At 36.4% G+C, this 15,625-nt stretch overlaps 2 protein-coding genes across 4 annotated transcripts; one reads left to right on the top strand and one right to left on the bottom strand.

Moving 5' to 3' along the window:
* The first annotated feature begins 839 nt into the window (after positions 1-839).
* LOC124638728 lies at positions 840-7,864 on the top strand. Its single transcript, XM_047175780.1, has 7 exons — positions 840-935; positions 1,314-1,437; positions 2,734-2,849; positions 3,202-3,304; positions 4,188-4,348; positions 5,115-5,275; positions 5,650-7,864. The coding sequence occupies exons 1-7, from the start codon at positions 852-854 to the stop codon at positions 7,781-7,783; spliced, it is 2,883 nt and encodes a 960-aa protein (XP_047031736.1). The 5' UTR covers positions 840-851; the 3' UTR covers positions 7,784-7,864.
* On the bottom strand, positions 1,940-12,649 carry LOC124638729 (PI-PLC X domain-containing protein 3). Of its 3 annotated transcripts, XM_047175781.1 has the most exons (8): positions 12,492-12,649; positions 11,074-11,184; positions 10,600-10,762; positions 10,152-10,281; positions 9,701-9,859; positions 8,569-8,765; positions 8,104-8,340; positions 1,940-2,021 (listed from the first exon to the last, which is right to left on the bottom strand). In XM_047175781.1, exons 1-8 carry the CDS (start codon positions 12,520-12,522, stop codon positions 2,018-2,020), a joined length of 1,032 nt encoding a protein of 343 aa, XP_047031737.1. In that variant the 5' UTR covers positions 12,523-12,649; the 3' UTR covers positions 1,940-2,017. The 3 variants fall into 3 exon arrangements, with proteins under 3 accessions (XP_047031737.1, XP_047031738.1, XP_047031739.1); XM_047175782.1 differs by lacking the exons at positions 1,940-2,021; positions 12,492-12,649 and adding an exon at positions 11,302-11,561 and having other exon boundaries at positions 7,824-8,340; XM_047175783.1 differs by lacking the exons at positions 1,940-2,021; positions 12,492-12,649 and adding an exon at positions 11,323-11,561 and having other exon boundaries at positions 7,824-8,340.
* Between the last annotated feature and the right edge of the window lie 2,976 nt (positions 12,650-15,625).

Here is a 15,625-nt window from a genome sequence, read left to right as displayed (position 1 = left end):
ATGAAAGGTTTGAATGCGTAAAAATAATTTAAATTTATTTAGTTATTTTATTTAGTACTCACAAATGTGGTTTGATTGGAAAGAAAATAAATATGAGCGTAAATAATTAGGAAAGTGTATGACTGATTCGCAGACCCCAATTGGGGTCTAAACCGAGCTTACGGTGACATTGATGTTCAGACCCCGATTGGGGTCCGCTACGGATTTGACGGTTAAAATGTAACTTGTTAAGATGACGTGGTTCGTGGTCCTTAATTTTTGGATATATTTGGGTTTGGGTTTTTTTGGGTTCATATGATTTCTACAGTTTTTGTTAAATAATATAAAAATTAATAAATAAATTACTGCAATTTAAGAAGAAAATGCAAGCTGAAAGTATTTACTTCGGATTTTGATTTGTTTTCGATATAATTGCATTTTTATGTATCAAAATAGTCACGAAGTTAATTTAATTTTGATTTTGTACCTAATTCACAGTCTTATCAAATGTTAATCATCCATCTCACGTCTATACTATTCATGCTAGTCTATGATCGCTAGTGATTTCATCCCACTTTACCGGTATAAAATAAAAATTACCGGTTTTTTATTTCACTTATTTTCGTAGGTATGTCTATAAACAGAAAATTGTTTTAATATTAAATAGACATTAAGCATCTGCGATTGAACTCGAATATGTTTAATAAGATTACAATGCGAATAAATTGTGATAGATTAGATTATCGCATGAACACATCTCATCATTGACTTCTCATTGACGCGCGTAATTCAAAATGTCAATACGTAACGGCAAATAAATATTTAAAATATATTCAAAATCTATTAAATGATTAAATTCAAGCACTTCGGGAATGGTTATAAAAGTGGGAATAAATGGATTCGGCCGAATCGGGAGGGTAATATTCAGGACTTGTCTGCAGAATCCCAGCATTGAGGTAAGGTTCAGATTAAAATTAACTTAATCCTCTTGGAAGGAATCATTCAACTATTTTCATTAGACTGACTGTGTAAATATTGTTAATGGATGAATCTACTGTACTTCCTAGCCATAGCAAGTCTAGCTATGGACTACATTTCTGTTTTGGTAGCTGACTTATGATGAAGACTATAGAATGAGCTCGGGGGTCGCTCTGAATTGTTCTATTTAGTAGGTTTTTTACATGTTAGCATATTTTTCTTGTATTTTTTATTATTAGCATATAGCATTATACTTATCCAAAAGAAACCGTTTCCAGTCCACGGCCAGTGACCCTCAAACGACACAACTATGTTCCGTTGTATAACTTATGTTTATTTCCATGTTGATCATGTAGTTATCTGCGATAAACGACCCGGCGATCGACATCGAGTACATCTGCTATTTGATCAAGTTCGACTCCACTCATGGCAAATTCAAAGGGAACATCACGCATACAGACAATGAAATTAATATCGATGGTAAAATATTTATCTTTTTCTAACACACAAGTAAGTAAGCCTATCAAAACTGGTCAGTTCTTATTGTCATCAGACTCTTGGTATGCATCTGGATTGAGGGCCCATTTCAAAAAACCCTATTCTACTAACTTATCTCGTTTCCCACGAATGATTAAAATGGCCTTCGACGCAGTCGTCAATTATAATTATTTCCATCGTTAAAAGCCAAAGAATATATGAAGCAAGTAGGCAGGAAAGGACCTACATAAGACCATAGTTAGCGTCAGTCGAAGTGGCTACGTACTTTATGATGTTAGCTTATCTCAGCATTAACTTGGTTTATCAAGTCAATCTATCACTTACTATGGTTGTGTTAGTATTACTTATGCTAATGTGAGATTCATGACCCTAATGTCCGCTCAAAGTCAATTGATTTATGTAAGCCATTCATCATTTTACCGGTGGGTTTGCTTATTAAAATACAAGGGGTATTTTTATAGAAATCTTTTATATAGGCAGACCTACCTATATTTACCTTAAGCATATACTCACCATTGATATTTCGAAAGTACGCCCACATGAAGTGTCCAATAGAGTATTTTCACCTGCAAGATAAAAAATTTCAAAGAGAGAAGGCCTATTCCAGGATGCAGTCAAGGGTTGTACTCGGAGAACCTCAATAACTTACCTTGTCTTTGATTTGATACTAGGTATATCCAAAATATTGCGTATATTGTTTTTAAATGTACCCGTCGTAAGTGTTTATACTTGATCCGAAAACGCCTATTTTTTAACCTATGAATGACATTCCAAACAGATTGTATGTAGCGAAGATCTCAGGGGCGCGGTACCTACTTATCACGTTCTGAGTTGGCTGATAACATGCATAGCATGACCTCAGACATTTATAGCGTTCTTGGACATACTTACCTACTGATGCCATAAATAAATGGGTGTTACAAAAAATAAACATAGTACCTATATACTCAGAAACATTAGGTAATAGGCCATGTTGAACAAATCTAGACTATGAAGCTTTTTAAACCCTTGAATACTAATCACAAGACTTTACAGCCCCATACATATCTACCTGTCCCAAGAAGACATTATTGGTCCCGTCCAGTATTTAAATGTGCAAGAGTAGCGCTTTTTGACCAACATGTACCTATCTTTTGACAAGACTGAAATTGACACATATTTTCTTGAACTTCACACAGGTTGATCTAAGGATCAGAAATCTTTAGATCTTGGTCATGTAGGTACCCAAATCAGGGTTGGTAGAATTACATACTTAGGTAACTGTTTACTTCCATACAGGTTTTATAGTGAGAGTATTTCGCGAGAAATTACCCCACAGTGTTCCTTGGCAAGCAGCCGGGGTGCAGTACGTCATCGAAGCCTCTGGCATGTTCACCTCTTTGGATAAGGCATCGGTTAGTGTTGCACACGAATTCAATCCAAATCTTGTAGAACACTCCTGGAGATTGGCTATTTTAACTCTCCTGTCACTAGCAATGGAAGAGATTTTTGCTCACAAAGAAATAGCTGGCAATAGGTCCTGAAAAGACCAGCAAGGGGCAACTTTCATACATTCCTAATTGCTAAAAAAGTCCTCACACATAAACTGTATTGTAAGGGCACTTATGAATTTATAATACATACCTCAATCACCTCTTACGACAAGACAAGAGGGTCTGACAGCAGTCAGTCCCTTCGGACCATGTCGGTATCATAGGACCAATTTCACATTCCTTCATGATCTAGCCACTAAGATGTTCACCCCAGGGTCACCTGGCCAGCGATGGAGTCAGACGTGTAATAGTAACAGCACCAAGTGTCGACGTCCCTATGATCATCCTCGGCGTGAATGACAACAAACTGAGCACAGGTAATCATTACTCACTTCATTAATATTGCCAATGAATCAATTAATGCTTTTGCATACAATGGATCGAGTGGTCTAATTAAACTGTTGGAATTAATACTGCGTTGATTAGTTTTTCGTAATTTGTATTGCAGTATGTAAATAGTTTGTAAGCAGCAGTAGGTAAAGTGACTAAAATTAGCATTTGATATACCCAATGGAGCAAAATGAAGATCGTTTAAAAGAAATAACGCAACTACTTCAAATGATCGCCTTTTTGATAGGTATTTGTCAAACTGATAAAAACATTACGTGTAAGTAGTGATTGAACAAATTCGTCTGGTTACTATATTGTTTTCGAACAAATCATAGCCGTATCAATAAAAATGCAAGCACACAGCTCAGTGACGATAGTTCAATTACCGCACCGCACAGGGGCAAATATATTGACCTGTAGATATATGAGGCCTATCGCTCTCAGAGGGGTCTTATTATACAGATTGGTTGTGAGACAACATTCTTGTTTACAACTCACAAGATATATCACGATTTACACATGTATGTTCATATGTAACAATCTACGATAGTATTCGCTCTGGCAATTTTGGGAGACATCAGGACTAATCCTGATGTGATCCTGTGTGATATTTGGAGACTCCAAATTGGAGTATACATAGAAATCGATACCCGGCAGTTAGCCTTATTAGTTAACAAATTAAAAAGTCCCTTTATTTTTACAAAATCTGACCTTAAAATAACTGGATACCTTGATATTAGAAAATTAAGAACCTGCACCATTTTTTAGCGAATTCGAATATAGATGATTAGCTGCCAAAAAATATGAGCGCACCTTTACCCAAAGAACACCTTCCACAGAGTTGCTTATCTACTTCTATGTATTTCACAGAACAAAAGGTCCTATCATGTGCGTCCAGTACACTATACTGCCTGGCACCAATAATGAAGGTCTTGGAGGAGTCATTCGGCGTGACAGAGGGGTTCATCACCAGTATACACGCCATGACGCCGTCGCTCAAGCCTTTGGACGGCCTGTGTTTGAGGGGAAAGGTAACAGCAAATTGTAAAAAGGTGTTTTTTATATTCTACTTTGACCCAGGTCCATTTAAAAAAGGTTCTTTAACTGTGTAATAAGAAGGGTTAGGTATGTTTTTCTTGCTACTTGCCACAAGCGAGGTTTACTATGTCCACAGTGTAATATCACAGTATAAGTCCTGTGGTATTTTAGATTCCCTTTAGCGATAAAATTGAGGTCGACGAAAAGCGAAAATTTAAGATGGCAATGTGCTTATAAAATATCTCGATGGTCATGCCTTCATCCATTCCTGAAAAAAAAGCCAACTTTACCTCACAAATAATTTAACGTCATAGAGAAAATGTAGTCCTCAGTTAAAATGCAGGAAGATACTTTCTATTACCATTTACTGCACTGTTACGTTTACATATTCGTGGGATGTTGTTTCGTATTTCTTTATTTTCAAATCGTTGTCATTATTCAACGTTGTGTCCAGGGTATGCGTTTAAATTACTTAAGGACTGTAGAAATTACCTAACCGGCCTAAAAGGATTGTGATCCTAGTTTTACAGATGAAAGTTTCTTATCTTTGACCCCGAGTGACTGAAGTACATACATATCTACAAAAATCCTAAATTCTATTGAATAACGTGTGCATCACACACCACATTCAATTTTGATTTCAAATATCTGAATTCGATCCTTGGAAGGGTTCATTTTGAAGTTCAAATGTTTTGCTCTATGTAGATGACCTAGCTACAGGCTAGGGACGGTATCACAAGTTTTCTTTTTCTTCCCCAGCATTGGCGCGATCACAGGAGTATTCATCAGAATATAATTCCAGCGAGTACTGGGGCTTGTAAGGCCTTAGCCAAAATACTCCCGCAAGTGAAAGACAAGATGTCCGGCCTAGCGTTCCGAGTGCCCATTGTTAACGTTTCCGTGCTTGATTTGACTGTAAGGTACGCTTGTTATCGTGTTTTATATGGATGATTTAATTTTGAATATTCTGTGCCAGAAGTATGACATGGTATAGTGGACCCTTTTCATGGTCGGTGAAAGCAGAAGTTACGTTTTGCGGCTACTACGGTCATTCAATATTCAAGGGTGAGTTGCACTATTTATCTATACGATAACCAAATCAACCAGCCGTGAAATTAGCACCCTTTGGTCAAATCAGCGATTTGGCCAAAGAGTGAAAATAGTTCATCTGAAAACGGTTCGGATATCGTTATAGTTAAATGATGCAACTCACCGTAACTATAGCGCTGTAGAATAGTTTGTTATGAAATTGCTTAGACAATAACTGCCTGATGTTTTATTTTTTTCCTCACAGACTAAATACAAACACAAATATGCAAGACATAATCAAATCTGTAGAAAAGGCAAGCAAATCATTTCTTCAAAATATAATAAAAATATCCAACGAAGAAGCGGTGTCCTCAGACTTTAGCGGGGACAGTCACTCGTGCATTCTGGATGCAGACTCCAGTTTACAGCTTAAACCCAACTTTTACAAAATTATATGTTGGTACGAAAACGAGTTCTCGTACGCTTGCAGAGTTTTAGATTCCATATTTTACTCCGAAAATCAATTTAACAAACCGGTCAGACTTCTTCCATGCAAAATGACTTACGTCAGAGCGAAACTTACGAAAAAACAGGATGGAGTTCAACAAACCGAACACAATATTAAAGAGATGTCAATAGAATGCAACTACAACTCCACTGAAATACCTAAGGTGTTATGTACCACATCTCAAGAGGCGGCGTTTAAACGCAAGCCCTTCAGCCGGCCACTATATTTGAGAAAGCCATTGTCATCACACAATTCGGGGCCAAACACAACACCAGCATTGAACCGCGACACAAAAAAGAGAAATGAGCTTTTCAAAATTTGGAATGACAATAATGACGCACAAAAGAATGCCGCAAGGCAAAACCGAAGTTCATTCTTCCACAGTTGCATATCATTTGGACCCAAAAAACCGGAGAAAATAGACTGCTTGAAAGCTCATGAACGTTTAGAAAATGTCAAGCGGGAATTCTCAAAAATGGTGAACATTACTGAAGATTTACTTAAGAAGTCCTGTAGTAACAAACTGCAACTCGATACTACAGAAAAGAAGTCTGTGGAAGGAGTCAAACCGACTGCTATTGGAGGATTGAAAGAGGATACGTTTGAAGAGACCAAAACTGTGTTAAACGGAAAAGTTAATAATCCTCCACAAAGTAACCCAATATTTAATGTTTGCGGTGATTTCAAGAGTTCGGTAATCACCACTCTCACTGATGATTGTAGCAAAGAAGACGTCCGGTTTTACGGTTCAAATGAACGCAACGAAAATATTTCCGTGTTGAATATGGAAGGGGAAGTTTCGCAAAAGGTTGCTTCGGAAATAAGTTCAGGAACTCCTCAAGACGAAATAGGACGAACAAATCAGAATCCCATTACAAGTTCTGGTCAAAATTCCGTACCTCCAAATAACGATACGACGGCTAATGTGATGGTGCCCACGAACAAAACTGTTAAGCCTATATCCGCGAGCACTAATATCACGGTACCAATGTCCGAAACACTTAATAACTACATAGAGAACTTAACTAGCAAATCACGAGGAAAAAATGTTTTAAATGAAACCAAACAGACTATTAGAAAAGTTAGTGATGATTTAAACGCAGCAACAGGACCTGTAGAAGAGATTGAATCAGTTGAATCAGTAGTTGCAGTTATTGAAGGTGGTTTTGAACCAGATCCACCTAGAGAGAAAGTACCCTGTGATACGCAAACGATATCGCCCAAAATCCCAGAGCCGGACCCGCCGGAGTTGTTAAACTATATGGATTTTAACAAATATTTACATAACAAGGACTACAACATGCAAATAATAGACGAAGAGCTAAAAAAACGGAATATTGTTTTAGTAAATAATCAAAAAGATGATAACTGTTCCGTGAACTTCAAAACTTGTAGCAGCATCGATATCGAGCATATGGCCGTGGAAACAGACGAACGTCGGAGGAACTTGAACTTGAATAAGCAGATTTTGGAGAGTTTGAACAGAATGACTCCCGAACCATGTCAGGACCCACGATCGGGGTCTTGCAGCCCCGGCGACACTGTCACCACTGTGAGCAATGGAGACGGCAAACGAACCAAACCTGACCTCTACGACAAACTTGATAGTGCCAGCGCTACCGACTCTAACAATTCATTCGAAATTAACGAGAGGAAATCACAAGTAATCCATATCACAGATTTGACAAATTCACTAGAAGATTTGGCACGATTAGACAAGATTTGCAGAATTATCGAGATCTCCGATGAATTGTCGGATAAATTGTTCTCAAATTTGGACCAGGCGGATCTGACCGACGCGCAACAGAAAAAATGGTCCTTCAGAGATTTATGCGAAAGGATAAAGTTGGACGAATTCTGTAACAGAGTCTTTGGTAAAACTAGTAATTAAGACATAATATTTGTGATCCGTTAAAAATTAACAAAGTGCGTTTCATTTGAAATACATCTACCTTTATTTGAGGCACTTGTACAATATGTTTTATTTCTAATGGCATACAACAGATCATCATAAATATACTAATGGCAATATATGTTTACAATAATTATATGCATTACTGAAAGTATATAAAAATATGATTTAATTATCACAGAAAAGTCTTGTATTAAAATACGTAAAAAAGCTTCAGGTACTTGTAAAAAATCGACACAATTCGTCAACGGGCGAACTAATTAAAAACAAAGCCTAGATTGTGAGATTGTAGGCCTTACCCATTATTGTGGTGAACAACGTCTGTGTGTCTTAAGAGCTTCATGTTAAGGTCTATAATGGTTCGGGGGAATATTGCGTTGTCCATGTCGACGAAGTCAGCGATGACGACGTTGACGGGTGCGCGGGCGCCGGGCTTGTGTGCCGGCGCGGGCGGGCCCGGGGTGAAGTCTGCTAGCTTAGGCAATACTTCTTTGATGACTGGCACTGCACATCTCTCACGTAAACTTGATATCCACCTGCAATGTAATGTCACATGCTTTAGAAATTAAATTGAATGGAACTATTCATAAGTAAGTACATAGTGGTAGGTAAGTACACATACAATAATATGGGAAACCTTTTCCCTATGGGTGAAGCTGAAACCCCCATATTCCTTCTGGAGCCCATCGTGTTTCAGAATCGCAGCAATCATGAACCACCACATGAAATAAAATTTCTTTAGGAAACTCGCAGTAGGTACTTACCGAAGCACAATAAATATAGGCGTAGGTGTAAGTACAGCCTGATGCACGAACCCCGTGCTGGGGTGTCGCCGAATGTTCTCGAGGAAGGACACCAGGCCTGTGATGGTGTCCTGCTGAGGCCACGGCGACGGCATCATCTGAGGCTGCCAGAACTCACCCGTTGTGTTCACTGTCTCGTTGCGATAGACTATGATCACCTGGAATGTGATTTTGTATATGTGCCAATGTGGTAAGGAGGGAAATTATTAGGTAATCGAAGCAAATCGAAGTAACTTGCTTGTTGGAATATTGAAAAATTAAGGAGAATTTAATTAATTGATGAATGATTAATCTACAAAATCTCTCAGTGCAAGGCGAAATAGAAGATCTGGGGGCACGGCAGTGCCCCAGCCAATTCTCGAGCATTTTTTTGTCTAGCAAAGAATACGAATTCCACCCTTTCCAACGTAAGGTTTCTCCATTGAAAAAGCTTTTCAGTACGTATTACCAAAATACAAAAATAAGGCGTTAGTCATCGTTTGCTAATTGACCTTATAGGTCGGGATCGATAAATAGGCAAACACCAGCTCAAGGACACCAAACAAAAACGGTTAATTATGTCATAAATAAAGAACTGAAAAACTGAATAATTGTACCTAACTCATTCCCTAATGGGTAACCTAATAACCATGTAATTTAGGCGACAGTAAATTAGTAAAGTGTATGTTCTTCTTTTTTGGTTAGGTTTGACATCAATTAACTGAGGCTTTTTCATTAACTTAAGTGAAAGTTGTCTGTCTATCAGATAGGTATTGAAGAAAGAGTGCTAGAAATTGAATACTGTTACCACCAGATGTAAATAAATCTTGGAACTGTAACCAAGAGTTACCAAGGACTTTTAGCTCCCTAATTCATCTTAATCGGTTCAACCTCTTTGGAATTGAATCAATTTTCATTCTCACATTTAGCAAGTTATTTACTCAGCAATACATGAATCGACCTTTTACACATTACAAAAACAAAACATGGATGAATTGTGTGAAAGATGACATGTTTGGGCATCTCAGACAGAGAAGTATTGAAGACAAAGACATGCTGCGCGGATATAAAGTTGCGATAATATTTTAAACTTTTTTTAATAATAGAGACTTACCTGCATTTTGAGCCTATTGAGCGAGTTGAGCGTGATGGCATGCAGGTCAATCTGACGCGGTACGAGTCTCGGCCCGTACAAGTCGAGCAAGTACCGACGCAACCTCATGTGGTCTTCTCGGGTGAACCCGTAGAAATGCTGGCAGTCTAGTATTACCACCTGGAAAACATTATAAAGGCTTTTAGGGTTCTGTTCGCAAAGGGTAACACGGGATTATGTTTCTAAAACTTCAATGTTCTTCTGTCTGTCATAAGGCTCTATTTCCAAGTGAACGTTGCTACTTAGCTGCTATAACAATAAATGTTGAAAACAAGAATAAACTTTAAATACATATTATATTGCTTGCACTTGTTTAATAGACAGTGTTTTTTATGTATTACATACCGGAGTAGTTTTCGAGAAGTAATTCATAAAAAAGTAAACTACAAACTTAACATTGGTATTATCCTACCTCTCCAGGGTGAGTATCAACAAACTCCTTAACTTGTCCCAAAGCGGTGGATATTTCGTCTCCATAAAGTCCATGGGTGAAATGGAACTTGTCATCATCTACCTTGGTAGCCAGTCTCAGGTCAAAGTATCTGAAATTTATTTATTTTTATTTAAAAAAAACCTTGGAAAGGAGTGTCCACACCAAGAGCATAGATGTTGCATTATTTTTGGAAATATCAGATTGCCAATTGCTTACATTTTTATTAGCAGCTTAAAAGTGGTTAATCTTCAATTATCACTGTGAAAGCCCTTTTAACTGTTGAGACATTTTCATGAACATTAAATTTCTTCCAGCATATTTAGAAATGTGCTATGTAACTAGTACATTAAAAAGCTTCGTGTTAATATGTGAAAAGTAAATAAGTTAGTAGAAGTGCAAAATGTGCTAATTGTTACTTCAAAGATACCTAATGCCAATGAGAAGTTGGTGCCAAGTGTCACTGGCCTGCGTTATGGTCCATCGTAAAATCGTACCTCGGAATAACGGGTACAGTCGGTTGAGTATTGGTTCGGCATCTGGAGCCACGGTACTAGACCTGGTTATGCCATATGTCATGGAGTCATGGCTTCCTGAAATATTTTACTCAGTGGAAATTTTAAAATAAAAATTAATTGCCATTTGTTAGAGACAAATGTTAATTTTTAACACAGAAACCACAAAAGTTGAATTAAATATTTGATTGTGAGCACATTTAAAACTCAAAATTATAAAATATGACAAGGATTAGCACTCTGATCATTTAAAATTTCATTTCTGACCTTTGACCAGGCCTGGTCATCTAATTTTATAGTCATGGCTACCACATACAAACTAGGTCAAGGTGTAATTAGAAAAAAAAATGTTTAATTTGTGAAGATAATTTCAAATATAAGTTTGTTACCTGGTATAGCAAGGAATATCAGCGGTAATTCTTTAAGGGGAGCAGGCAGGTCACTCATCCAGTTCTCTAAACGAAGCTTTTGTGCTGCAGTGTCTTCACCCATGATTGCAGCTGAAATAAACACAAAGAAAGCTAAAGTTTACTATACTTCAATAATAAACACGCAACTACACATCACCAGTGATAAACAAAGGATATAGCGAGTTAATGACCAGTCAAAACACTTACAAAGAACAAAAGATGACCTACCCGCCTTGAACAGAATTTAGAATAGCGATTGGATTATAATTACAAAAGAATCACGTCATTCTAACAAAGTATGCGTTAACTACGCTAACAGTTAATGTAGGCCCTGCAATACTATCTCTGTAATTTAAAACATTTTCATAAATAGGACATTTTCACTCATGAAATAGTAAAACAACATTTTTATGTTACGGATGCATTTTTGATTGTGATTGTTAGACGTTGCATTTTTAATGACAATAGAGAGACTAGAGTAAAAGGTGTCATCATTTCTCTTCAAATAAGTAGCATAATATGTCAAAACCTAATGACATTAGTGGAATGACAATTAACATTGACAGAAAGTGCGTTTTGTTATTTTATAATCATAAAGCAACAAGACGTGTAGTTTAAGGATAACATAAAAGGAAGTATATAATAGCGTTTATAAAAAGTTTAATAAAAAGGTATCTGATATAATTCTACTTAAAAAATAAAACGTAGTCTTAACATTATTCGCAGCTTTATTGTTTACTAATTTGTAATGCCGTTGAACGTTGTAGGAAACATAGGAAGGTCTGGAAATCAGTAACTGTGTAAATCCTCAACTAAGTAGAACTTCATTTGCCGATATAGATGCTTTTAAGAAAATACTTCCAACAGGTACTTTTGTCATTAATTAGATTCATTAATTAGGTACTTTACACACAAACTTTGGGGTCTCTGACTCTAGATATTTTGTGAAAAGTAAAGATGCGTTAGAAAGAGTATGTTCTTGTGGATTTGTTACTTAACAATTCTTTATGGCCTGTGTACATAGGTAGACTGTATCTAGCCTGCTAGTTGCGGCAGGCAAATGTGCATGCTTTCCACTTAGTGTTATTATTTTCGTATATTTTGGTTGGGGTAGGTAATCAATTAATCACGTTAAAATTTAAGTTATTGCAAATAAGTAGGTAGTACTACCTACTCTGATGTATCCTGTTAGTCGAATTTGAACAAAAATTGGTGGTACTTAAGGTAATTTATTTATGAAAAGATCAACGCATTTATATGTATATGCACTTAGGTGAGTACGTCGCTGGCCAAGATAGCATTAGAAGAATATATCCACTGTTTGAGCTATCCAGTTAGAACCTACGTTAAACCACTATTACTAAAAACCTGTAATTAACAATTGATTGTTTACATACCTAGTGACAGCACAATGAACACAAACTTCATATTTCACACACAGTTTCGCACGTGTAAGCGACCGGAAAATTGCCGGTGTTCTTCAAAATACGAACAAAAAACTGCACTAAACCGAGGTACTGTTAACATCCGATGTTTAGAACGTGTGTAACACTTCGCACATGTAAATGTACTGCTCTAAGATTAAACTAAAATGAACATATCATGCACTTCAATAGTTCAGAGTTAATAAATGCAAAAAGTAGGGTTACCTACTATTGCTATTAAACCGGTGCGCAGATTGCTTTGTCCCTCTGAGCCAGATGTCAACTACTTTGATTAGGTGAAAGGAGTCATTTTTTTACATTTGGTGCTCCAAGATTAGCTTTGACCTTGATTACTGGGCTCGGCTTAGCCTGTTAGCCTGTCCAATTGAAGGAAAAGAGGCGCCCGGAAAATTAAGCTGCGATGTTTTTATAAAGCTAACATAGGTCTATTGTTCTTGAAAGCAAACATTATTTATATTATTATTGTTTTCCCAACGCAAGTGAAAACTTGTAAAGTTCATGGTAAGAAACTTCGAGGAAATAAGCACTCGACATTTAAGGAGGAAAAACTTAATAAAAAACTAGTTCTCCGTCAATTATTTGTCCTATTTGGAATAATATCAAAACCTGACAGCAATAAGTTGTATTAGCTTGTGATTCCCGTTTTGTTCTTGCCTTATCTTTATTCAAATGATGAATAGGAAAATGTCACAAACAATTATAATGATCTTCAAGGGTCCAGTCAGGGTCCTTCAAACCAGTTATGCAAGACCAAACTCTTTTATCTGATAATTGAGCCAATAGACTAGAAATATCTAGAGAACTCAGGTTCTAATGTGCATGTTGGTTATTACTTAGGTAAATTACGTTTGGGGTCACTCGGAATGAAGCACGCAGATGATAAATTATAATTGATACAGAGGCACAAGGTTGAAATTGATATGTTTAGTGTTAGGTGCTAAATACTGAAATTGATGAGTTATAATTAAGATTTTTTTAAAATTCATAGTTAAGTATTTTGCGGACGTATCTGAGGCTCTTCAAAAGCTGCACAACTTGCTTTACTCAATATCTGGTCAGCTTCAGCAATGGGTACCTCCTCATTACGCTTGAACTCTGGACAAAAGTTTATTAAAAAAAAACGCGTTCATGCCATGTCATTGTTACTTTCGATAGTAACTAGGATAATAAAATTTGTTACAATCTGAGGCTATAATTTCAGCTGACAAAAAAAAAAAGAATGACGTAGATCAGCAGAAAAAAATATTAGCATGAACTGAGTTTTATTTTTTACCTTTCTAAGACACTCATTGCCTACTAGCCTAGTTGCTACCATTTAATACATCCTGATATTGCCTGACCCCATAAAGTTTTATTTTGGCTAGTATAAATATCACCTGATTATGGACCACCTGCTGCTGCGAGACCGTTGTACCATGATAGTGACCCATGGGCCACCATCCGTTGCAGTTCATTAATTCAAATTGAAGTGATGTTTAAGACATCAATTGAAGACAAAGCAGATTCTTCTCTGAGATGATTATCGAAATTCTGAGGTGAAGATTCAGTAATAGGCTATCTAACATTGGAATATTTTTTTAAAATTTGCAAATCAGTCCATTTGTTGCTGATATCATATAGATAAAAGCACAGCCGGAGAAGCGTCTAAACATTTTGAATTAAAAAAGACTGTCTAATAAATTATAATTGAGAAATATTATAAGCTAAGTTTAGGTCAAGCTTTCCCAAATTTTGTCAAAGCACATTCTAACTTACTTGCTAAAGAACTGGTAACAGTACAACTTAGGTCTGCATCGATCGCTTACGTATTAAGGTCGCTGTGTGCGAATTGCAATCGGCAAATGCAAGGGCATAATGATTACTTCGATGATAAATTGCAGCTTGCATTATTTATTGTTTGGTATCCATTAATATCGATGCTCGATTAACGATTACTTACATTTTGCTAATGTTTCATTATACTCAACTACCTACCAGAAGCTTTCGTTTCAATTACGAATAGTTACTATTAGCAAGTTACCTATTTGCACTTGCTATTATGCATAATTCAAATACTTGAGAAAAAAAATTACCTACTTTGGTAATTCTGATTGTGATTTTACATAAGGAAGAAAAGAATATTTATCTCTTCTGTTAAGTCAACGCACTGTTCATCTGTAACTAACGTGTAAGTTGAATAATTATTAAGTTCGTCTCCAACAGTCCTTTGTCCGTTTATAGACATTCTCTGACCGTCTGTACAATATTATATTGTGCCTTAAAGTCAAGAATCTCCGATGACTAAAGATTAGGAATGCCATCTTTGATCGACCTTAGTTCGATTATGTCACCCTAGTTATTAATTCATTGACATTTCAAACGATATAAAGGTGATATTATTATGTTGGCAGTATTAGCACATTAGTAGACCAAGTTTCATCATTTCAAAATTAATTAAAAAAAAAAAAAACTGGAATACTTAACGCAATCGACAATTTGATTGCGTTATTCCAATTTTTATTTACTAACTTAATTATTATTCTGAAATCGTCAACGACCGACGAGTGCTTTTTCACGACTTCTAAAGATGATGTGGAGCCCTTTTCCATTATCTTATGATCCAGATATTGTAAACGGATAAACATTACCAGTAAATTAAATAATTATCGAGTCATTCAAATATGAATATTGAAACAAATGAGGCTACTAGCAAACGGGCAGAGTCACTATGATTTTGCGGTCATTTACCTACAACTTGGACCGCAATCAGCAATGTTATTAAGATAATCCATTTTTTGTTTACACGCAAATCTTCTGATTATTACATTTATTAAAAGTCAGTTTATGTTTTTATGTTGCAAATAAAATTCGTAGAAGAAATGCGAGTCACTGTTACCCACAAAAAAGGTTTGTTTAAATAGAATGATTACATTTGATTGCAGATACAACAGGCACCCTTTGTTCGGTCGCGAAAATAGTCGCAACTTTATTGTTTGATTGACCAGACGACGTCATGCAGACAACATCCTTCCTTATATAAAAAATGCGATACCCTGTCCGTCCACTGGTGATGACCCCTAAGGGAAAAGTGAAGGGAATAAGCCTGA

This window comes from Helicoverpa zea, chromosome 18, assembly GCF_022581195.2.
Source record: "Helicoverpa zea isolate HzStark_Cry1AcR chromosome 18, ilHelZeax1.1, whole genome shotgun sequence".
Taxonomy (NCBI): Eukaryota; Metazoa; Arthropoda; class Insecta; order Lepidoptera; family Noctuidae; genus Helicoverpa; species Helicoverpa zea.
Note: the sequence above shows the minus strand (reverse complement) of the source record. Positions and strands in the feature narration are given on the sequence as shown.